The sequence below is a fragment of the Microtus ochrogaster genome, unplaced genomic scaffold (assembly GCF_000317375.1).
Source record: "Microtus ochrogaster isolate Prairie Vole_2 unplaced genomic scaffold, MicOch1.0 UNK11, whole genome shotgun sequence".
Classification (NCBI taxonomy): Eukaryota; Metazoa; Chordata; class Mammalia; order Rodentia; family Cricetidae; genus Microtus; species Microtus ochrogaster.
In genome coordinates this window covers 6,141,604-6,165,134 of record NW_004949109.1, presented here as the reverse complement: position 1 = coordinate 6,165,134, position 23,531 = coordinate 6,141,604, and the positions used below count along the sequence as shown (strand labels likewise).

The window sequence follows — 23,531 nt, the reverse complement described above, 5'->3', positions numbered from 1 at the left end:
GCGCGCGCTCCCCGCAGCCTTGCGCGCCCCGCCCCGCGCCCCACGTGCCGCGACCCGGCCAATGGACGATCGGCGCGCGCGGACCCGGATCAGGAAACACGCGGGGGCGTGATGGATGCGGCTCTCCACCCGGGCGGGAGGAGTGAGCTGGGGCTTGGGTGCCTCTGCCCCCCAACTTGGATTCAGGCTGAGAAGTCGGGGCCCGTTAGGCTGTGGGTCCTGTCGAGCCCTCTTTATGCCCAAGTCTGTCTGGGGCAGACAGAGGCCTCGGGGCAGCTGGTTTCCACGGCTCAGCGCCGACCTCCGTCCATCCAGGCCTCGGGTGATCCTCCGAGGGTTCGAGGCCCTCCAGGAGAGGAAAGGACACTGGGACCAAGAGGCAGACCTTGACTTTTTATCCTAGCCCTGAAATAAAACGGAGGAGGCCTACAGACCCATTTTCTCTCGTCCGTGTTTTGTTTTTGTTTTTGGTTTTTACCCGCACCCTGCACCACCACCCGGCTGTCGGGGGAGTCCCTTGCGAAGCCGGCCTGGAGCCGCACAGAAAGGGTGGGTGGAATGAGCCGCTAAACAATACTAAAGGATGTACAGGGAGGGCAGCCCAGTAAAACCGCAGGGTACTTAATTTTTTCTTTCTTTCTTTCTTTTTTTTCCAGAGGCAGAATTCTTACAGCATTTTTTATTTCCAAACTGGAACCTTCCTATATATGGAGGCGCTGACAAGCTAACTAAACAGGTCTCCTTTACTATGCTGTGGTGAGGCCTCCCCTGGAGTGGGGATGGAGAGGTGACGCCTGCACACAACCCGGCTTTCGAATCCAGTAACTTCGTATTACAGAACAAACCCCAAACAGAAACAAGCTTGACATAGAATAAAACCCTTGGCGGGTCTGATCGTCAACTGCTCTTTTTCTAACTTTTTTTTTCTCTCTCCTCTTTTTGGGTGTTGTTTCCTCAGGCTGTATCTGGGGCTAGGGTTATATTTACAGGACAGCCTGTAATTTCTGAATTGCTGAAAATTAGCATATTAACGATATCAGTAACTCCGGAAAGGAGAGAGGGGGGACTGTTGTCTGCCATTTGGTAATTGAAATTTGATGGGTAAACTAATTATGCCATTATTGACAAATAAATTACTTATTAATTCCACCTAATGTTGATCTTTGAAGTAAATACTGATGCGTTTGTCCTCCTCCCTCTCTTCTGAATAGCAGACATGCCTAGATCCCCTTTGCACGATAGTAAAACACTGCAAACTAGCCTGTCACCGGTCTAAAAATAACTCTCATGCTGGCATACAAAGCAGAGATATTTGAGTCGGTGTACCTAGTTGATTTTTCAGACAGCAATATAAACCAACAACCTTCTCACAACTGAGTCTCGGAGACAAGGAAAGTTATAACCCAAGCCTGGGACACTTCAAAAAGAACGCCAGTTCTATCTTCAATTCTGTCGGTTACTCATTCGGGCAACTAAATGCTGGGATATATCCATTTGATGGATAGTCGTTTAATACTTAGTCACATAAAGACTATTATATGAGACTAATCTTTAATTTAGGAAAAGAGGTTTAAAAAGGGATCATGTTAGCTTCAGACCGGAATCGTCCTGAAGGAACACAAAGAGGTTTCTCCACACTGGGTGCTTGTGCCCACAGAGAGCTATCCACTGCCTTGTGGCACCCTAAATTTTTTTAAATGAAATCTGAGCCACAGACAGAAATCAGCACTGATTATGATCTTTAGATATCCTCTATAGACTGGAGTGAGGAAATCTAGCCCTCTCTAGCAAGAAAATATATACATAAATTATATGTATATATATATCAACATAAGTAATACATATATATACTGTAGATACAAATTTATGTGTATTGCACATCCGGCTATGTTTCAAGTTGGAGGAAAAGCATGATAAGGAAATCTCACCGGTTCCTGGTGTCACCAGTTTTGAGTACAGGAGACCTAACCATGCCTGTTTAGTATTATTTACAGGCATTGAGACACAGAATTCATATTGTTTAGCCTCAGAATGGTCTACAGAGTCTCTCCTTTTAAGTATTGAGGAGACACTGGCACTGTTTTGTATATGATTAAGCTGGATGAGTTAGCGATGCCTGTTTCCGGAGGTTCTATGACTTGAGGAAGATGGGGCTTGCACAGAATCCCTCAAGGCCTGTAACTTGTCTCTGTGCTTCTATCATAAACACACACGGAGCCAGGACCACCAAGTGTTATCTCACACACCGACATTTTGACATTTTACTGCAAGATTTATGGCTGTAATAAACAGTTTCAGTGCCTTTCCTGAACCTTCCACAGCCTCCCTTGGCAAGCAAGCCATAGCATAATCCCATTGAATCGAATAATCTTTTGAAAAACATTAAAACTAAAGAAAAGCACCTCTTGCCTTTCCATAATATCCGAGACACCAAAGGAGAGCTAGGAAGAAACTAACTCAATTAGAAAAACAAACCCAGGTTTACCAGCAGCATCTTGCCAGGGGAAAAGATGGGATGCCCTGGAATGGAGCAGAGAGGGGCATGTTAATCTTCGCACACCAACTGGCTCTAGTCCCAAGCGGGGTTGAAGCGCTATCTTTTCCTTGGGAAACTGGTAAGCACATTTGTTCATTTCCATGTGCAGAGATAACATATATTCCCCCAAAAGCTTTCTTAAAATCCCATTAAGTGAAATAACTTTTCATCATGCCCTCGAGTTCCAGATGGAGAAGGAGAGGCGACCGGAGTCTGAGGAAAAGAGGACTAGGAGGAGGCAGGGTGTGCAGCTTGGTTTGAATCTGATTTGAATCATTTTGAATATATTTGGAACAGCCTTCCCACTTGAATGCAACCCTGTCCGAAGTTTCAAAGTGACCGAACAGTGACACCGTGTGCATTTTGTTTCTTATTAATCTTACACATTGACAGTCTTTGTTAAGTCACAGGCTCGCCCTCACCAGCCGACATTTTCATATTTGTTAGACGCGCTGACCTGAAGTTCACCTCAGCCTTGGACTTTGCGCTTCTAAAAGGTCTATACAGTGTCTTTTAGAGAGTCGGGTGCTTTGCCCAGGTCAGTCCTTCCCAGGAAAAACCAAGGGTAAAAGGCAAAGGAAATGTAAGCATTATGGGATGTATTGACTGTATTTGTCCTTTGTTCTTTAGAGTGAGGGCCTCTGTGCTGTCCTCTATCTCATGCACTTCTCTGGAGCAAATTGGGAGAATGGCAGGATTTTAAACTGCCTGGTAGTGGCATTTAAGGGATTCCTCCCACCTACACTAGGCATTTGGTTATAGAGGAATAACATTCGACTGACTATTTTTACATTTCTTTAGTGTGTAATTTCCTGGTGATGGTTTAAAATAAAAATACAGTCCAGACATAAGGACTGATATACATTTTAGGATGATTACACAGGATTATTTATCCAGGATGGTATTCAAAACAAAACAAAACCCTAATGATCAAGCATTCTCAAACCAGTGACTTCCACAGGTCCATCCTGTCACTAGACAGCTAAAGGCTGTTTTTTGAGTATTGATGCTAAAACGTTTCCTAGGTATGTCACATGGCTTTAACCAAACACACAATGAAAAAATTCCCTGGAAGAGACCTCATTTCTGGGTGAAGGGGGGGGGGGAATGGGTTCTATTCTTTTCATTTCAAGCGACCAGATGTGAAGAGCTCACTGCTATGACAGCAGTGACCTTCCATTTCATCTGGCAAACCCCATTTGGCTCCAAGCTCCTGGCCGTAGTAAAAGCTTTACACATTGCACAGTAGAGGCACTCGGGTTCCTTGCTTTCATGAAGACAACATTTGGGAAATATTTACGTTACCCCTGAATATACACGTGGCACCATTAAATCTAATTATCCTGAATGTGTAGGGATTCTCTCAAACATACCTGCAAGGGTGACATTCCCACTCCTTAAATTAGTCCCAAAATTAAGAAGAAAAATATTTTCTCTTTCTCATTGTTGCTTCCCTCCCTCGATCACTTGAAGGTCAACACATAGGGAAGGAAACTATGTCCCCTAGAAAGCAAATTCCAACCCACACACTTAAAGCTAATCTAGATGTATGAAAAATAGAATATTGGTTAACACTTCATTTGCAGCAGACAAATGAGGCATGGTTCCCTGTCTGCTTCTTGAACCCAGGGTTCCCCTTCTCTTCTGTCCTGTCCTCCCACCCTCCTCCTTAGCTCACTCCCATATCCTCAGTTCATCCTCCACTCCTGTTCCACACCTCTTTTTTGGAAGTATTTTCTGGAGAACAGAAGCCTGGTGCTTTTACAATGTGGAGGAATCCAGCTTCCTGCCTTCTATACCGTTACTCATCTGGCAGATTGTAGCAGTCTTTATAGCCAACAGTGGTTTCATAATAAACATAAGAGAAATGTTTCCAACCATGTGAACATAGCAACACTGATAAGCATTTTCCTGTTGGCAGTGGTGGCTTTAGGAGTCCTGTCCCTTTCATTGGGGCTTCCATGTCCCTGCTCTGACATCCTTTGCATTTAGTGAGTTGGGGGGGGGCATAATCTATACTTGAAATTTGCCAAGAATACTCTTTGCAAGATATCTGCTCTTTTCCCCCACTTTAGAGATTATTATATGTATTACAACATTAAAAAAAAAACACCCAGACTAATCAGAATCACTCTCCTGTTTTCATATAAAGGGGACATAATGGGACATTCGAAACTTGCTTCTTGGTATTTTAACGATCCTCTGATGAGTTCTAAGCATTTTATTTTGTGACAAGCCTACAAACCCTTCTTGGTCCTCCAGCATTTAAGGTTTTGGTGTTTGGGTAATCTATGCCTATTTACCTGCTGCTATTCCCTCAGAATGGGAGTGATAATTCAATATGAAATACAGCATGTATTACTCCCAAAAAGAGGAATTTTCTACCCTTTCCTCCGTAATTGAGGTCATTCAACCACCAGGGTTCACCTGGAGTCCACACCGTGATCCACGCGTCACTCTGAGCCATTTTATCTTTTGTGCTGATAGTCAAGATCGCAGCTCTAGCATCGACATCAGACTCTGTCTGGGCAGATGACTAAGAGTGCTGCACAGTGTAAACTTTTGACCCTCAACTTTTTGACCTGCAGTTGTAATGTGCTAACCACAAAGATACACAGCCCGAGCCCCCTCTTTAGGGGGAAGGGGCCCTCTAGATGTTAGGCAGTTCTGCTCCTACCGCTCTCAGTTAGAATTAGAGGATGGAGTGTCTATTTCTGTGTATTTGTGACCGTGTTTCCTGTCAAACCAGCCTGCTGCTGCTTCTTCTTCTCTCTCTCCCCCTTTTTTAAGTCAGGAATTAGGAGCTAGATTAACTTGAAATCACTGGTGACCACATTAAAGAGGACAGTTTAGGGGAGAACTAGAGAATCTTTTGAAGCAGAAGTGTAAGAAAAGAGCGGGGAGGGTGATCTGGCAAGGGAGTGGGGGCGGTTTTTGTTTTATTTAAAAATAAAGCTGTAGCCTTAATTGTTGGGCAAGCTGGCCCGGGCGGGCTGGTTGACTGTGAACTTGTACTAAAGCGTGCTCTGCTGGCGGGTCCTGGGGTGTGCAGATTTATATTCTCTGCATTTACTTAACCCGGCAGTGAACTGCATGGGCGCCATTTGTTAGGCGATGACAGACTTCACCTCCAGCAAGGACTGCTCCACAAAATCGCAATAATTACCCAGTAACCTTCATAACAAATATTATTATTGAAAAGGCCAGTTTGTGGAGATAGAATCGATGGAAGGACAATTTTTTTTTTCAGAAAACACCAAGCACAACAAATCTGGGCTTCCCCTCCAGTTCTGAAGACTAGTGCTCTGGAGCTCCCTCCCTGTTTGACTGAACCCCTAGGTTGAACCCCTCACTTTTGCCTTGGCATCCTGCTTATACTCTTGTCATTAGCTAGAAGAAAATTTCCCCAATGGAAGCCAAAGTGCTACAGCCTAAGCTACCCTGCCTTCTTTATGATGGGCAGGGCAGGAGGAGATTCCATCAAGAGAAGGAGAGTCGTTAAGGGCATCTTGGAAGTTTAAACAGTTGCCTTTCTCTCTAACAGCCAATCTTCTGCACTGTGGTTGTAGGAATGCAACATTCTCGAACTCTCAACAAGTGAGAACCACTGTTTCTGGTAGAAAACTCTGTCTTGCTCTCCCAGAGCCAAAGGAAGCAGGGCAAAGTGAGGAATCATAGGAGAAAAAGGATCTTGGCATGATGCTTGAGTTTAGACCAGGGAAACCCTAACAAACCCCTAAGCAAGTGTTACCAGAAGTGTCCTATGGTACTCACAGTCAAGGGAATACACTCTTCTTGGCTTGGAGAAATAAACAGGGCTCTATACATTTCCGCTACCTTCTCCTTTTACAAGAGAACACACAGATTTCTGCCACCAACTGAAGCTGGATGTCTTCATAAAGCCCTCAGTGGGAGGGTCTCTCTCTCTCTCTCTCTCTCTCTCTCTCTCTCTCTCTCTCTAAGTTCCTCTTTTAAAAAAAGATTCAAAAGAATCCATAAAAAGATATAACTCATCTACAAAATGAGCAGATAAACAATCTCCTTTTTAAGTATGCTTCCCATGAAAACAGAAAGAAAACATTTCCTCCAATAACAGTTCCATAGATCTAACTGGATGCTGTATTTCTCAAAAGTCACTTAACTCCACGTGGGTCAACCTGCCCTCTTAAATTCTACTTAAGCCTTGTGAAGATTAAAACAGACAGAAATAAGAAAGCTGACACCACTCATGGCCTGTATTTTTTTTTAATTTGTGGGGAAGATCCCTGAGAACATATTTGGTTCGATACAATACCATCAGCTTTTGTACCCACTCCCACACCTCAGGGTGTGGCCAGCGGGTGCTGTGGAGGCTTTCTTTCTCCTAGATACATCCACGAACACCAGCATTTCTATGACCCTTGGGTGGTTTTTCCCCCCTAGTTTCAGCCACCAAAAATTAGGCAAGCAAAATCACCAGACATATAACTGAAAGAGAACAACAACCCAGCATTTTCTAATAACTCAGAGCAGCAAAACAAAGAATCCAGCATCCCAAGACACATCAAGTAGTAAGAAGCCATTTTCATGTAAGATTTTTGACTCCAGTGCCTTCCTAAGAGATGGACACCGTCTTCCTGAGTACTGAAGTTCCAATATTCACTCCACACAAAATAACTTTGTGGAGTCCTCAGCTCCCCACTGTTTAGGGGAAGTGTGATTTTTTTTAAGAGAGTTTTCCCCCCCAAATGTACTAGGTTTTTCTTTCTTTGTATCTTTGAATTTGGGGCTTCTGTGGATCTACATTGAATGAAAGAGAGAGATGTGTAAGCAACACTTTAAAATGTTTCTCTTTAAGCACTTGGTCAATTCCTTTAGCAGCTAATACTTAAAAGGGGGGCCTACCCAGCTCCAGAGAAAAAGAAGAGTCCTTTCTTATTTTCATTTTTTGTTTCATGTCTAAATATAGGTGGAAATATTGGCTGAGCTCTTCAAACAGAATTGGGGGAATATATTAGGTCTCTGAAGGGTACCTATCCTGAAAAGATCCCAGAACAGGCCAGCAGGTCCCTAGTTATTTGGTTTGCTTTGCCATTGAAGGACGTGGGAGGCTGGGGCCCAGATGGAATTGTACCCAGGAAATTTTTATTTCACCTAACTTCACTCATTGGTACAATTTTGGAGACTGTTTTGGAAAACATATATTATGTAAATTTCCTGGGATCAAACAGAAAGAACAAATAACAAAAGAGATAAGGAAATCTCCTACTGACAAACGAGCAATTTCTTCCTAAACTACCCTTTATGGTGTGTCAAGAAAAACAACCTAATGACTCTAGGAACTTTTAAGTTGGGCATTGAAGACACCTCAATTTCCCTCAAAACTTTAGGCACAGTTTCAGAAGAAGGAATTGGTCTGCATGTTGTATAGGGGTACGCTTCTCTCTGCCCTTAGTGTTATCTAGGGAGTCACCTAACTTGCCTTTTGGGGGTCCTGAGCATTGATGTCTTTCTCCTACAAAGAAATGGAGGAAAAGGAAAGAAGGGAGGCAGAAGAAAGGCAGGCGGAAGAAAAGAAAGCGCTTTCACCCCTTTCAGTTAGCCTGGGGATTCAAAGACTAAAGTTAAATCCGGCCATAAAGTTTATTGCTTCAGACTCACAGGCGGGTGAGAACACGGAGGCAAAAAGAAAAGAACTGGCGAACAGGGTTCAGGGCCTGGCCCTGTTCGGGGAAGCTGAGTACCCTCTACCTCCTAGGTGGGTACCCGCTGCCCCCAGCATTCTGTGGGTGCTAGCAGTCTGGTCTCTACCACACAGCCAGGGCCCTAGCCAGCTTCTGCTGTCTCCAGCCAGTCTGAAACCCAGCATCGAAGGCCGCCGCCTCAATTCAGTCCTGCCAAAAGACCCTGGCCCGCGAAGACATATTGCCACAGCCCCATAAGGAATCCCGCCAGTATCGGCCTCGGCCCTGCCCGGGCCTTTCTTTCAAACTCTCCAGTTCAGTTCAGCCTTCTACTTCAGTGGCCCTAGCCTCTTCAACTCCCAGGCCCCGCATCCCAGAGCTCCGCGACCCCCAAAGGGCCTGGACCTGGCCAAGCTTAGAAAGAGGGACAGGGGTTGCCAAGTTTCACACACAGGCCCATTCTCACACACACAAAAAATCATCTTTTTGCACGCCGGCGGGAGCAGCGGAAGTCATTAACATCCCCGATTGTGAGCAATTAAAGTTAGGCCTGGGATGCTGCTCGGCCACAGGCGCTGTTCACCGTGCTGCCCCCACAAAGCTGGCGCTGACTTTGCTAATTTGGGTAGAGGGAAAAGTTTCTTCTCCCCTTTTTTAATTCAGAGACAGTTTCAGCGTTACTGAGCCAGAGAGAAAGAAGAGCAAGAAACTTCTCGGAGTGAAAATAAACTCAAGAGGCGAGAGCTTACCTTAACTTGGAGGGAGCCATTTTTCAGAGAGTTTTGAGAACTTGTGGTTTGGACACTTCTGGACCTAAAATTGACAATTTGAATGACCAGGCAGCACACGTAGCCTGCAAAAGAGTCAAATGGAGTCCAGCGTTAGTGAGATTATATGTTATGTGGTATATAATGTTGGATGTCAACTCCCCAAAACCATAAAACTTACTTTAATGGCCCCACGTGACGTTTTATAGCCAGTGAGCCGATCTGTCTGTGCTATGGATGATTTTACGATCTAATTCATAGACAAAACCCTATTCATTTGGCACCCAAATGTCATATAGCCGGAACTGGGGCTTATAAAGTTTACTGTTATATAACTTTTAAAAGGAAAGGCGGCATCCGTGTAAGCAGTGGGTAAATGTGCAAATCTCTAGTTGCGCTTTAGCTGCTCTGAGGAGTTTCCCAATGGAGCTAGGATGGGGTAAGTACTTTCCATTTGTAGCAAATTAATTGTAGCAAAAGAAGCCAACTGGGTTAAGTAAGAGGAGTGGGGAAGGGGTACTAGGGTGGGTTAGTGGGCAGGGGGTTTGGGGTCTACATCCTGGCAGAGGATCCCCTTCAGCAAGGCCTAGGACAGCCTTAGGGATGAAGGATCTGTGTGGGCCGGACTGGGGCTAACAAAGCCCTGGCTTTTCTTCCCTTTCTCTTTCTCTCCTTTTTGGCACCCACTAAGTTAACTCGGTTTCCTCAGAGATGGACAGGGTTGACTCAGGCCTTGGAACCTCTTACAGCTTTTCCCACCTGCTTCTGGCCTGAATTTTCTGATGGTTCAGAGTTAGGAAGGCCGTGTCAGTCAAGGTGGTGGTGGGAGGCCACCCTGAAGAGGCAAGCTGCCCAGGTAGCCTCAGACGCACCAGCTTCCAGCACGGCTGGACAGACAGAAAAACAGAAAGAGCCCTTGCTTGCTGTTTGGCACAAATCAAACGACCAAGAGAACTTACAATAGAAAGTTTATTTTTTGTTTCCAGTCAGTATTTTTTCCTCAAAAACAAATACAAAAAAAAAAAAAAAGCTGATCACAGTTTGCTTAAACAGCCAGACTCGAACAAAATTTGTAACTTTGTTCACAAAAACATACATCACTGAAGCTGCGCTTAGAAGAGCCACTTTCAGAGTTCGTGCAAAGGGTCCTACAAAGGCACGCAGGGACACACCGCTTGGAGTCACAGTTTTCGTCACAGTCACTAGCCACTACACGATGAACAAGTTAAGTTGTGTCTCATCAAGTCACCTCTACAACAGCATTAATTACACAAGGAATATAGGTAGTTTGGATAAAAATATCTTTAACAGCTTGGAGCTATTGAGACAGGAACACTTCCACGCACATGCACGTTAACCAACTCAAGTGCAACACACAACATTGGCACTAAATGAGGTTGGGGGGGCTTTTTGTGTGTGTGTGGTTTTTTTTTCTTTCTTTTTTTTTGTTTTAGTTACTTCAAGTAACACAGCTTGCTTCATATAAATAAGTTAAAACATCTATTTTTTTTTTCAAGACAAAGCCATTCAGGACAAAGAGATGAACAGAGGCAGATCTACTTATACAGGCGCTATAATGGCAATAAACAGGCTCATGATTAAAAGATGAATTAGGGCAACGAGAACAGGGCTTCTTCACAGAAGGAACACAGGGGGAGTTTGAGACAGTCACCTTAGTACTGACATTACGGAGGGAGGGCTCCGCTAATACTGCTCAGTACTTTAACCGCCCAGAGGCTCAGGGGCGGAAGGCCCCTCCCGCTGCGGCCATGCTCATGCTTTTCAGCTTGTTATCTTTTTTCCACTTCATCCTCCGGTTTTGGAACCAGATTTTAATTTGTCTCTCGGAGAGGCAAAGAGCATGTGCTATTTCAATTCTTCTTCGGCGGGTCAGGTAGCGGTTGAAGTGGAATTCCTTCTCCAGCTCCAGGGTCTGGTAGCGCGTGTAGGCCGTCCGGGCCCTTTTGCCTTCTGGGCCGCCTATGTTGTCTGCAACAGAAAAGTCAGCGGTTTAGCCACCAACTCCTTAGCACCTGGTTCTAAGACTCAGCCAGGGTCCTGAGCTGAGGGAAAAGGCTCAACAAGTCCCCCCGCCCTTTCCCCCCTTCCCGAATTTCCTTCCCTCTTCCTTTTTGAAGTGAAAAACAACAGGATTGGGACTCTGGGCACAACCGGCCCACCTGAGGCTGGAACCCCGTCTTGTAGGACAGCCTGGCTCTCCCTCGACCCCATTCTGCTCTTTGGCCCTCCAGGAGTTGTCATAAGCAGGGCATTGCCCTCCCAGGCTGCCCACCGCTCAGAAACGCACCAAAGCACTGCCTTTTTCTGAGTTCCCAAGTGGCCTCCGGGTCACCCTCCGTTAAAGTTCCAGCCGCCCTGGCCGCCTTCTGTTCCAGCCTATACGCTTGGGGCGCCCGCTTTCTTTTTCTTTTCTTTCATTTCCTCTCTCTCTTGACCCCAAACTTCAGAATCTCGCCTTCCCTCGCCTGATTTCCCCCTCAAGCCCCTTTTAGGGGGCTGTAATTAGTAACGCTGTTTCCCCAGCGTAGCCCTTCTCATAAATTATCCACCCTGACAAGCCCGATTCACGGCCCCTACTACCATCTCTACCTCTCCATGTCCTGCTCGGCTGGCCTGACCCTTAAGCGCGCTCCGAGGCACTGGGGTTCCACATGGAATTTCTTCCTCTTTCAACATCTAAACTTTTGCTCAGCCACCCCATTCCCCCCAGTATTTGCGAATACAGGATGCTGCTGCAGTAATGGGGAGGAAGTAAAGAGGAAGGCAGGGAAAGGAAAACCGCAGGGATAGGCTCTGCGGGCTGGAGAGAGGCGAGACTAGGCGAGAGACCCGGAGAAAGGCTGCAAAGAACAGAGGGTGACCGAGACCCGCGCCCCCACGGACGCGTGGATCAGAAAACGGCTGGCTTTACCGTGACTAATGTGCAGCTTGCGCATCCAGGGGTAGATCTGAGGTTGAGCTGGCGGCGCCGGGCTCGGCTCGCTCTGGGCGCTCGCCTGCTCGCTGCTGGCAGGGGCGTCCTCCTCGGCTGCGGACGCCGTGCCAACCCCTTCTCTGCTGCTGATGTGGGTGCTGCCCGCGTTGGCCGAGGCGCCGCTGGAGTTGCCCAGGGAGTTTTTGCCGCCGTGGTGGCTGTCGCTGCCGGGCGAGGGAGCCACCGCCGAGCAGGGCAGCGGGTCGGGCGGAGGCGAGTGCGTGGACGTGGCCGGCTGACTGTACCTGGGCTCGGCGGGCGCCGCACTGGCCCCGGCCGCGTAGCTGCGGGCGCGCTCGCCAGAGCCAAAGTGGCCGGAACCCGAACGGCCGACGCTGAGATCCATGCCATTGTAGCCGTAGCCGTACCTGCCGGAGTGCATGCTCGCCGAGTCCCTGAATTGTTCGCTCACGGAACTATGATCTCCATAATTATGCAACTGGTAGTCCGGGCCATTTGGATAGCGACCGCAAAATGAGTTTACAAAATAAGAGCTCATTTGTTTTTTGATATGTGTGCTTGATTTGTGGCTCGCGGTCGTTTGTGCGTCTATAGCACCCTTGCACAATTTATGATGAATTATGGAAATGACTGGGACATGTACTCGGTTCCCTCCTACGTAGGCACCCAAATATGGGGTACGACTTCGAATCACGTGCTTTTGTTGTCCAGTCGTAAATCCTGCCTGATGACCTCTAGAGGTAAACTCGTGCACTAATGGGGGAGTTGGGTGGAGGCGAGAGGGGTGGCGCGCGCGCCCTGGGCGCGTGCCCGCCACCCACCGCCGCCGTTCAGTCGGACTCGAGCGCCACCCTCTGGAGGCAGGGCGGATCGCATCGCTTCCGACCTCGGGATGCAAGGGCCGGGGTCGAATTGAGGTTACAGCCCATTATGGCAAAATTATTGCATTTCCCTCGCAGTTCCATTAGGATGTACCAATTGTGAGGCCGTCAGCTGCCGATCGCACGCCCGGCGAGGATGCAGAGGATTAGGGGGAGGTGGTGACTTGGAATTATTTACAACAACTTTATTTCCCTGGCTTTGTAGCCCCTCTTATTTTTGTGTAGAGGTTGGGGTCGGTCCTGCCCGTCCGGCCCGCAGCTGTGAATTTTGAAAACACAGATATCACCTTCGGGGAAGGGAAGACCATTTAGCCAATTGAAGAAATAAATCCTGCCCACAGCAGCAGTCACAATTAAGGCTTTTTCTTTTCTTTTTTTGTTTGTGAGCGCGTGAAGGGCAGTGTCCCTGCCGCTCTTAAACGACAAGCGTCTATTAAAGACAGCTTTTGTGTAGTGTTCCTCCGAGGCGAGGTCAAATTCCATACACTCGTATAACCAGAGCCGATTTTTCTTCCGTGTAAATACGTTTTTCGTATCATTAGTTTGCTATCTGATTTGCTTATTTATCCAGCCTGGAATATCTTCATCCCTGGTCTGGTTCCTTCAGCCAACCGGGCCCCAGGTAGCAGGGTTCTTGGTGAACCCAGAGAGTGGGCCCTGACTCCCTGCAGCCTCTGAGGCTGCTTGAAAGTTGAGAACCGTAGATAAAGCTTTTGGGGTCTTGCTTAGACCTCCGGGAGTAAATTGCGGGAACTAATGGAACCATTTCGTGGCAGTGCCTAGTATCTCCGTAGTTATTTTCCTGGGCTCCAAAAGACGAAATCAAATCACAAATGTTGCTGAGAGGCGAGCAGAGTCTCCCTACTAGAGGCCTGGCATCTCAGGCGCCCCTGACATGCTTATTAGCTAGAACTCTTCAGGCTCCCATGGTCCTGGGCCCCTTCTTTTGGGTCCTGGGAGCTTCTAGGTGGCGGCACCCACTCTGTAAGAGGCAGGGAGTGGGAATCGGGAGCAGGGAGCTTGCAGGAGCCTTGTCGCTCCCGAGCTTGTACTATTCCACTCGCGCCCAGGTTGGTTCGCCTCGGCTGAAGCTGCAGCTCTCCCAATGACTATTACGCGGCGGCTGAAAGACTTGGTTCTGTCGGAGAAGAGGGGAGTTCTCCTTTGTTCCTCCGGCTTCTTGTTTAGGGGCATCCTGAGAAGCCAAGATAGGGCTGGGGCCCAGCTCTTTAGGCCCTTTCTTTCCAGTAGCCAGAGCCGATTTGGCGATGCCCTTCGAGATTTGATGGCGAGGGACCAAGGCAGAAAAGCTCAGACAGCAAACCGGGCACTGCCTGGGGCTCTTTCTTCCCTCAACAACACCGCGTTTGTAGCTCAGGGAGCGCAGAGGCGCTATCACAGCAGCAGGGACAATTCTGGGTGCACCCCGGGACTCCCAAGCTGACTCGGGCAGCAATGGGGGAAAGAACCTGTGTGTGTGTGTACAGTATGTCTGTCCCACAGCTGACATTAGGTGTGTGAGTTTTGTTTGCTTGTTTTCTGTAATAAGTAAATGCGCAGACTCCTGCAAAGCTTTGGACTTCCCTAAGCTGCAGAAGCACCCGGGTGGGAGCAGGCTGGAACAAAACTTGGGGAGCAGGCAGGAGCACCAGGGGGCAAAGCCAATAGAGGTTAGGACGCTGGCCTGGTCCCTGCCCTGCAGTCTACTCGCCCGCCTTGGACTCAGAGTCTTCCCCGCTGGGTTGTGTGGAATTGATGAGTTTATTTTCCTTTTTCCACTTCATGCGCCGATTCTGGAACCAGATCTTGATCTGGCGCTCGGTGAGGCAAAGCGCGTTGGCGATCTCGATGCGGCGCCGCCGAGTCAGGTAGCGGTTGAAGTGGAATTCCTTTTCGAGCTCCAGCGTCTGGTAGCGAGTGTAGGTCTGGCGGCCTCTGCGCCCGTGACTCCCATACACCGCACCTGCAGGCAGAAATATGTGGAGGGTAAGCGAGAGCAAACGAATGCACTCCGTGTGCTTTCCCCCTGCAGTCTCTAAGCCTGAAAACTCCCTGCTGCTACCCCAGCGTCTAGCACCGCCACCGAGGGCAAAAAGCCGGCTGAATGGCAAAGATGCTTTCATACCAAGAGAGACATTTTCGCCTAAAATCGACTTGGGGCGGGAAATTATTGGTTTTGACAAATGTGTTTTGTTAGAAAACCATTAGAAGCGAGGAAATAGCATGGGCATTCTTAATTTGAGGGGCCAAAGTCACTGTTTCAAGGGAGGGTAGTGTTTATTTGTCTGTAAATGAAGTGGGGATCCTAGGAGCAGCAAGGAAACTGAATTCTCACATTGGTGTCTGTGAAAGATGCCATGGATGCTCCTCGTGTGGGATCTCAGTGTATTTTTGGAAACTGAAATATGGCCAGCCTTCTCCAATCTTTGCATATTGTTAGCAAGCGCTGTGATTCATCTGAAGGCTCTCCGCTGGGAGGGTGAGTTCTGAAGCCCTCATGAGGCTCTGTCCTGCTGCAGGGGGAAAGGGGACTCCCTGTGGGATCTTGGAAAACTTGGAGTAAAGAGATGGTTCCATAGGTGAGCTGGTGGGATCTGGCCCTAGTAGGACTGTGATGGGCTGTCCCGGTGCCAGAGGTACCCAAGCCAGGTGTGAGGCTCAGGCACGGTCACAGGAGGAGATAGAAGTTGGCTTAAAGTGTGAAGTTGAGTGGAAGGTAAAAGTGGGAGGAGAGAGGGAGAGAGAGAGAGAGAGAGAGAGAGAGAGAGAGAGAGAGAGAGAGAGAATATGAATATTCTGAGAAGGTGGCCTTCCACAGCTTCAGAGCTTTGCTGGAGACATTGAAAGAGGTCAAATGAGGAAAAGAGGGCCTCTGCCTGCCTGGGTTTCTGGGCTTGCGAAGGGCAGAAGAAAGAGGAGGGGGAGTGTGGAGGAGTTTGTCCATGGTGTTTTCTGGAGACCCCTTTTGCTTGAAAACTTGAGGGGTGTTATGAGGGTGAGGCTGAGCAGCCTTCTCATCTGGACCAGACCCCCCCCCCTTCTGTTGCCCCTGTTACAGGTCTCATATAGCTTGGCAGTGAATGAAACCTTCACACACTCTAAAGTGTCACTTTACATGGCTCTCCTGGCCCAGGCTTTCCTCTGGCTGGGCCTGATTGTCCCAGTGGGAATGTTTAGGGCTCTCTCTCTCTCTCTTTCTCAAATTAAAAAAAAAAAAGACAGATGGAAACTTTGTCCATTCTATCCTTCTTCCTATTCCATCTATCTATCTCTCCTTCCTTTCTTTCTCTTTCTCGCCTTCCTTTCTCTTTCTCTCCTTCCTTCCTTCCTTCCTTCCTTCCTTCCTTCCTTCCTTCCTTCCTTCCTTCCTTCCTTCCTTCCTTCCTTCCTTCCTTCCTTCCTTCCTTCCTTGCCTGCCAGCTTTTCCTTCTTCCTGCACTCTCTAGGATGGGGGAGCAGGGAAATGCCTTACCCGCACAGGAATTCATCCGCTGCATCCAGGGGTAAACAGGGCTCGTGTACTTCCGGTCGGTGCCTTCCTCATGGAGGGCTTTGCCCTGCACGCTGCTGCTGTCAGGTTTGTACTGCTGCTCGGGAGAAAAGTGCAGGTAGTCCCCGGGGCCCCTCTGCTTGCTATTGCCCGAGGGTGAGGCGCCACTGAGGTCCTTATCAGAATAGAAACATGAGGCCCCGTACTCGTAGGATGCCCGGTTGCAGGCCAGGACCGAATTGGACTGTTGGTAGAAACAAGGTGAGGTGTATGTCTTGTCCGGAAGACTCGATGCCCCGTAAGAGGCCGGGAAGGGCCTCAGCGTGTCATAGCCGGCCGGGTAGAGGGGCAGCTGGCCCAAGAAGGAGTCCTGGCCGCTGGGCAGGCTCCCAGGGAAAGTGGGATTCACAAAATAGGAACTCATTTGCGCGCCCCTCTGCAGGACTGTGATTTGTTGTGTATTAGTACATCTGGCTATAACTATTAGTAGTCATCGAACTGGTTTGTTTCTGGATGGCCGAACGCCAAAAGCGACAGCAGCAAATCGCACCAGCTGACGCAGCGGCGGCCAATGGGAGCGAGCGCCGGAGCCCGCTCCCCGGGGACCACGGCGACCGAGGCAGCAAAGTTACAAACAGCCCCCAGCCCGCCCGCCCGCCGCCCGCCCGGCAGATTAATGGGCGCACACAGCCAGCCGGCCCCCGCTCTCCCCCACACACCCCAGAACGCCAGCGGTGGGCACGGCCCGGGCAGGGATGTGTAGATCAGAGTCGGGTAGAGGCACTAGTGCCCAGGTCAATGAAAAGGCCCCACCAGGCCTGCCCTTTCCTCTTTCCCTTTTTGCCTTGTTGGTTTTTGCTGGTTTTCTCCTCCAAACAGGAAACCTGACAAGCCTGAGCCAGAAGGGGCGGTGACGAGAATGGCTTTGCTCTGGAGAGCCCTCTGTCCCAGGCGGGACCTGAGCTGCCCCTCCCCTTGGACTCCCTTAACCGTGGGTGTGGGTTCTTGCCCTGGAGAAGGGTCTCTGAGAAGCCAGGCCTTCAGGCTGCTTTTCAGCCCCGTGCTTTAGGGATTCCTGACGGCCTATCCCCTCCCATTCTTACTACAGGTTGGGCCTTACTGCCAAAGGCTGAAAGACCACCCCCCATAGACCAGGCCCAGGCCAAAGGCAGGGCCTTCCTGTACCCCCTTCTCCCCACTACTGCCCTCCATGTTTGACTCGCCTGCAATGGTCCGTGCCTGCGTGGGCTTAAAGCAAGCAACAACACCCACTGTGCACCGTGTATCCTGTCTGTGAACCCAGAAAAAGGAGAGGCTAAAACCCATAGTTTCAAGAAGAAATGATCTACAGAACAGTGTTTGTGAGACCGGGAGACCGGACTAGGAAGCCATCCCTGAGACTTAACTCCTCTCATCCAGTGTACCATGTACGACTCCCCTAAGCTACTGGAATGGCTTAGAGCAGTGACAGATAAAACTTCACACGCACTTTCTCCCTAGTCTCACTCTAGAAGCAAGAGAGATGCAGGGCCCGGGCTGAGCAGGGCTCAGAGTGCAGCTCCTACGGCCCAAATCCTCGCGCAGGATAATTGATGGGCTTGGCTTCCCGGTAGTACGTTGATTGCCTTGTCGTGGGGGCATACCCACTTTCCCCCTGCCTCCCCACCCCCAAAATATTCCTACTGGGGCAGTAGCTACAAAACCAGAACAGTTCTGTCACTCTGTCACTAGCTCCAGAATCCTGAATTGCCTTGACCACCGGCTCAGGCCTGACGAGTCCCAGATTGGACCTGGAAAGCCTGTCTTGGGCTTCCATGCATAAGGATCAGTCTTATTTTGTAAAACGTGATATCGGTTCCATGGCATTTTCACAACTGTGTTTGTAGGGCTTGTAAAAGCCCTTGATTCGGCTTTAAAATCCCCAATTGAGTGGGCGGCAGAGAGACTGTTTACGAGATTTAGTTGGAATTCAGGAGGTTGTTTGCAAGATCTGTAAAACCCTGGTTCGTGCAGACTGACCGGGTTTGGGCCGAGGGGACAATTGGGAATGATCCTGTAGGAATCTGGTAACGAAAAGACTTCCTTAATCTCTTCTTTGCTTTTTTCCCCCTGACCTTCCCTCCTTCCCCCTCAAAAAAGGCGAAAGCTGGAAAAGGTCTTGCCTAAGGTCGGCCTCCAGAGAGCCTATGAAAGCACACCAAAGGAAGGCTGTACCACAAACGGTGTGCCGAAGGCTTTATCTCTCCAACCCAGGAAAGTATTTTTCTTTCCATAAGACCAAGAGTTATGCAGGAGAGGATAAAATTTAGCGTTTCTCACAGAGAAGATGCAATACACAAAACACAAAACATGAAAACTTGGGAGAAAAAAAAGGGAGATTTTTTTCCTTAAAATGCTCTTTGAAGAAAATAGGTTTGAGTTATTGGTTCTTAAAAAAAAGCAGATAACAATTATTTCAACCAATGTCATTTGAAGCGAAAATAGTCATTTGCAAGTGTTAATTGTTTGTTTTTATCGTCTCTCTTTCATTCCTCCATGTCCCGCATAGGGTTGGAGCTGGTGACAGTTTACCACTCGTATATTATGCTTTGATTTGACCTGGATTCTAGATTTAATTGTCTCAGCCAATAAGAGAATTTGATTTCTCAGCTAGGAGCCAGAAAATGTATTTCCAGCTTTTGTAAACATTAAGATGGGAAAAAATTAAATTGAAATCTTTCCGTGTAAGACAAGGTTAGTGCATATTTCAGTTGGCAGTGGACCTGTTTATTCTGCCATATGTATATATGGGGGGCGGGGAGTCAGTCAGTTCTGATGGACCCACTGAGTGGGAAGCAAGATCTCCACACTCTCCATAGAGCCTCTCCTAAGGTTATGAGAGTGACCACCCCAGGACTCTCTGCTAGGTCAAAGCCACACAGAAAACTTACCTTTCATCTTCTCTTCAAAGAGGCTAAGATGGCAGTAGGGTCGCAGAGTTTTCCCTTGCCCTGGGCTGCCCATTGAGCCCCTCCACTTCGGCCAGCCTGGCAGCGGGGCCTGCAGGTGTGTGGGAGGACCCTGAAGGTCCATCTCCATCCAGCCAAATCTCTAGCCCAGAGCCCAAAGCACACAGGTGTGGCCTCTGCCAGTCAAAGGCCCTCTCCAAGAGCCGCCTTCCATGCCATAGCCAATTCTCAGGGCCAGCCAGGCCAGCAAGGCCTCAGAACTACAATTGGTCTCTCCGATGTCAGACTCTCAAAGCCAACGCCTTTCCCGACTGGCAACTGACGTGCGCCCCCAGGGCGCCTTTGGGACGCGTAGTTTGGACAGAAGCAGCCATAACCGGCCCAGCGGCCTGTACAACCAGTCTCCATGGTGCTGGGTTGGGGGCGAGGGAAGGACCCGAGTCTATTCCGGCGGCTGAGGTTTCTGTCATGGATAGCCGAAGCAGGGAGGTTTCACAGCCAAACAGACCCTGGGAGATTGCCCCTGATGCCCGCCCCCCTTCCCCTGCTTCTGGGGAAATCTCTGAGGGGCCCGTACAGCAGTCGCGCCAGGCTCGAAGAGGCGGGCCGCTGCTGGCGCCCGTCCCGGTGACGGCCACAGCGTGGCAGCAGCGAGCTCCCAGCACGGTCGCAATAAATAATCTGCCCGAGGCAGCCACAGTCAGGCAGTCAGCGGCCCTAGGAGGCAAATGCAGCGGCGCTTTATCTGCCCCTGCCTGGGGCGCACCCACAGCGTTGTCCGCTGAACACCCCAAATATCAAAGTGTTATTCTTAATTGTCTGGCCTATACTGAGATACTATCTTGTGATAGGAAAACAACAACAACAACAACCAAAAACCAAATAAACAAAAGAGAATTATAGCCCAGAATCTCGCTACTCATTCTCCAATGTCTCTGTCTCTCGCGGGAAGGGTAAATCTGACCTGGTCAGATGCGTTTTCAGGCTCAGCCACCATGACTGGTACCACCGCGCAATGCAAAGCTACAGCCAGGACAGCAGCACTCAGTGCCGACTCGCGGCTAGCTGTGGTCCTCTCCCTGGTTGCTCAAGAGATAGGGGACCTTGAACATCATCCTTCCACTGTCCTTAGGTTGGTCGGGGCTGCCATCCTGTTATTTCAGAAACCTTAGGTTTGGTCCTTCCACACTAGCCAACACAACAGTCTTCTGCACCGAAACATCCCGTTAGCACCCAATTAATTTGATTCTTTCCACCAACACAGAATTCCACATGTGCATCTAGCCCCTTTCTCGGGGGCGCCAGACTTCACTCTGGTCGGAAAACCGGGCAAATGAAGCAGGCAATCACCGGAGAACTCTGAATTAGTAAGTTTTGCTTTTGTGTTTGCTTGTTTACCTCATCCTCCCTTCTCCCTGAGACTAGCCCCACTGGAGAGAACAGAGAGTTGTGGGCTACTTCGCTTTTCTCTCCCCTCTGCCCACATTCCCAGGTCGGGACCTAGCTCTGATATTGGGGAAGTCAGTTAAATCAATTTGGGTCATGAAAGAAATAATCCCAAACCCCAGGACTTCCCGGGGTCACCGGGGAAGGGGGAGTGGAGACCTAAGCGCTCTTGCCCAGTGCCAGGGCACTGTGCCACAGAGGGAAGGCCGATTTGCCTTGTGAGTGGCGAAGGTGTTGTAGGTAGTGGGTGAGAATGAGTGACGTGTTTGGGCTGTTGTGTGAAGGGACAGTATGGATGATGGTGAGAAATGACCCTTTTCAAAGTCGTTCTGGGTGTCCTCTGCTTCCACCGTGGCACCTCACCCACCTTTCCCTGTCTCCTTCTCACCTTCAGACCGCGGCTCCCAGAAGCTCCTGCCTCTCTGACAGCTGTCCGCTTCAGCAGCCCAGGAGACGAATTGTCCTCCTTCCTGGTGCCAGAGGACGCAGGAAATTAGCCAGGTTGTGAGTTGCAAAGCGGCGGCTGCTGCTCCAAGAACTGGACGCGCCCCACCTCCAGCGACAGCGGCGGGCCTGGGCCTGGCAGTGGCTTCCCCTCGCTCGCCATCGCCGGACAAAGCGCAGCCCAGGCAGGCTGAGAAGGCAGAGCTCCGAAGCACGCAGGACGGAGCGGAGCACAAGAATGCGGCTCTATTCTCACAAGGGAAATTATAAAAAAGTTCATGTTCACGGTTCCTATCCACATGACCGACAGCGGCCAATGGAAGGGCCGAACAACTCATAAAGTTGTATTGCAAAGTTGTAAATTTTCATAAACAACAACGGATTTATGACCCTTTCCCCATCACTAAGAGGAGGCAGCTCTTACACCGGCGCCATCTTACCACTGAGGCTGTCCCGACTTGGGGCTGCAGGTTTTACAGACCCTTTTAGGTCCGATTTATTAAAAAAGAATCCTAAGAAGCTGGTTCAACCCAGCCAGGAGATAAGAATGGAGATCTTCGCGAGCCAAGCTCAGGATCCTCTAAGCTACTTCCACCGCCCCTGGACCCTGGTCCCTCGCTGCTCGCCCCTTCCCCAGCCACAGTTCCTCCTCAGCAACAGGACTTAGGTTGAGCAGCAGGCAGCAGCCGTGTCTGAGGTCCACGGCAGTCCCAGAACCCCTCCACTGCAGTGTTAAGCCCCGGGGCATCCTTTGCCCCTACTGAAGGCTAAGTGGGGGTGCTGCGGCAAGTACCCTGAATCCCTTTTCCTACTCTGGGGCTGGACTCAGGGCGCATGCGGAATCCGGAATCAGTTGGAGGGTAGGTAAGATTATTTGAGAGCTCAGTTTGCACCTTTAGAGGAAAGGTTGAATTTGGAATTCGTTCTTGGAATGTGTGAAGTTTGGGAGGCCGTAGATAGAATATACGGTATTAACTAATAGCTGTTTTCAGTGGATGTAGATATTGGTGCGCGCACACAATAGCCAGACAAAAACATCTACAAAGAGGAAGGCACATAAGCAATCATAGACACAGAAAGACGTGCAGCTGGACACAGAAACCCACACATCCAATTATAGACAGGGAAAACGTGGATACACAACAGATATACACACATTACGGATGTGGAAAAGGGCACAGCTATGAAACCTATAAGCAGCCGCACATAAAAATTAGAAATATGCTTATTAGTCCAAATCTAAACACAAAACATGGAAAAAGAGACATGACACATTTGTGCATGAATATTTAAAATTTGGACTCCAGGACAGTTTCTGCACGTTGGCTTCCCCTTGGTCCTTTAACCTGCAGACAGGGCTTGCCCTTCAGCTATGGCCACCTCCCCTAGCCCCAAACCCCCTGAAGAAAGCAGTCAGTGTTTCTTTGTCACCAGGCATCTTTATTGTTACATAAAACATAGGTAACTGGGCTGGGAAGCATGCCTTCCCTGAACCCCAGGCTGGGTCTAAGGGGGACATGGGACAACACGGGGGGGGGGGGAGAGGGCACTGGGGTGGGTATTAGACCCCTCCCGTCCACAACAGAATTAGTTCAATACAACACATCATGCTACAAAGTCACCCCATTTAAACATCCTTCCCAAGTCAAGACATTCCTTTACAAATGATCTCCAAGATTAGAGAAATGACCAAAAAAAAAAAAAAAAAACCTGGTTCAAATGTACAGTATCTGTCCTAGGTAAAAAAAAAAAAAAAAACCTGGTTCAAATGTACAGTATCTGTCCTAGGTAGGAAAAGTCAGGGCATAAGTATACACGGCTGAACAGTAGGACACAGAAGCAAGGGAGGGAACAGTGAGGCTGGGAACATCTCCTTAGTCCCACAAAAGCCGGTCTGCAGCCAGCTCAGGAATGCTCCCCTCCAGAAACAGGGGTAATGGCTCTGAACTTGAGGCGCCAAAGCCAAAGAAAGAGGGATTCTAGGTTGCAGCATTTGGTATGCTTTGGAATAAATATATTATTTTTCAATTTAAATAGAAGCCAATGCCCTGGTCCCTGAACCTCATTGCCTTGTCATTGAAGCCTCAGTGACCCCAAAGACTGTCAGCTAGAAGCATCAAGGCCTGGCCTAGGAGGAGTGGGCACGGTGAAGCAGAAAAGCTAGCCAGCGCAAAATAGGTAGTTTAGGCCTAGTAGGTAGTACTGGTCACGTGTTTTGCAGGGGTGGGGGGCAGGTGCTGGGTGTCTGCCACTGTAAGGATGTGGAGGGAGCTTCTTAGGAGTGCGGCCCACTGGGTTGGGCCCATAGGTAGTTTGGGGGTGCCTCTCAAGGAGGCCTGTGCTAGGTAGTATTTTGACTGTGCCAGTGCACAACACTGGCCCAGGGTTGGGGGTATCTAC

At 49.1% G+C, this 23,531-nt stretch overlaps 2 protein-coding genes across 2 annotated transcripts; both read right to left on the bottom strand.

Moving 5' to 3' along the window:
- Positions 1 to 10,523: 10,523 nt before the first annotated feature.
- Hoxa5 (homeobox A5) lies at positions 10,524 to 12,612 on the bottom strand. Its single transcript, XM_005366603.2, has 2 exons — positions 11,899 to 12,612; positions 10,524 to 10,955 (listed from the first exon to the last, which is right to left on the bottom strand). Exons 1-2 carry the CDS (start codon positions 12,458 to 12,460, stop codon positions 10,705 to 10,707), a joined length of 813 nt encoding a protein of 270 aa, XP_005366660.1. The 5' UTR covers positions 12,461 to 12,612; the 3' UTR covers positions 10,524 to 10,704.
- Positions 12,613 to 14,493: 1,881 nt separating this feature from the next.
- Positions 14,494 to 16,717, bottom strand: Hoxa6 (homeobox A6). The gene is made up of 2 exons (XM_005366604.3): positions 16,276 to 16,717; positions 14,494 to 14,766 (listed from the first exon to the last, which is right to left on the bottom strand). The coding sequence occupies exons 1-2, from the start codon at positions 16,715 to 16,717 to the stop codon at positions 14,507 to 14,509; spliced, it is 702 nt and encodes a 233-aa protein (XP_005366661.1). The 3' UTR covers positions 14,494 to 14,506.
- Positions 16,718 to 23,531: the final 6,814 nt, after the last annotated feature.

Bases quoted from the DNA above. Each gene is read 5' to 3' on its own strand.
- Hoxa5 (XM_005366603.2), bottom strand. From the start codon at position 12,460: ATGAGCTCTTATTTTGTAAACTCATTTTGCGGTCGCTATCCAAATGGC. The intron at 10,956-11,898 runs GTAAAGCCAGCC...TTTCTGTTGCAG, and splicing joins CAAGCTGCACATTAGTCACG to ACAACATAGGCGGCCCAGAA.
- Hoxa6 (XM_005366604.3), bottom strand. From the start codon at position 16,717: ATGAGTTCCTATTTTGTGAATCCCACTTTCCCTGGGAGCCTGCCCAGC. The intron at 14,767-16,275 runs GTAAGGCATTTC...TTCTGCCTGCAG, and splicing joins GCGGATGAATTCCTGTGCGG to GTGCGGTGTATGGGAGTCAC.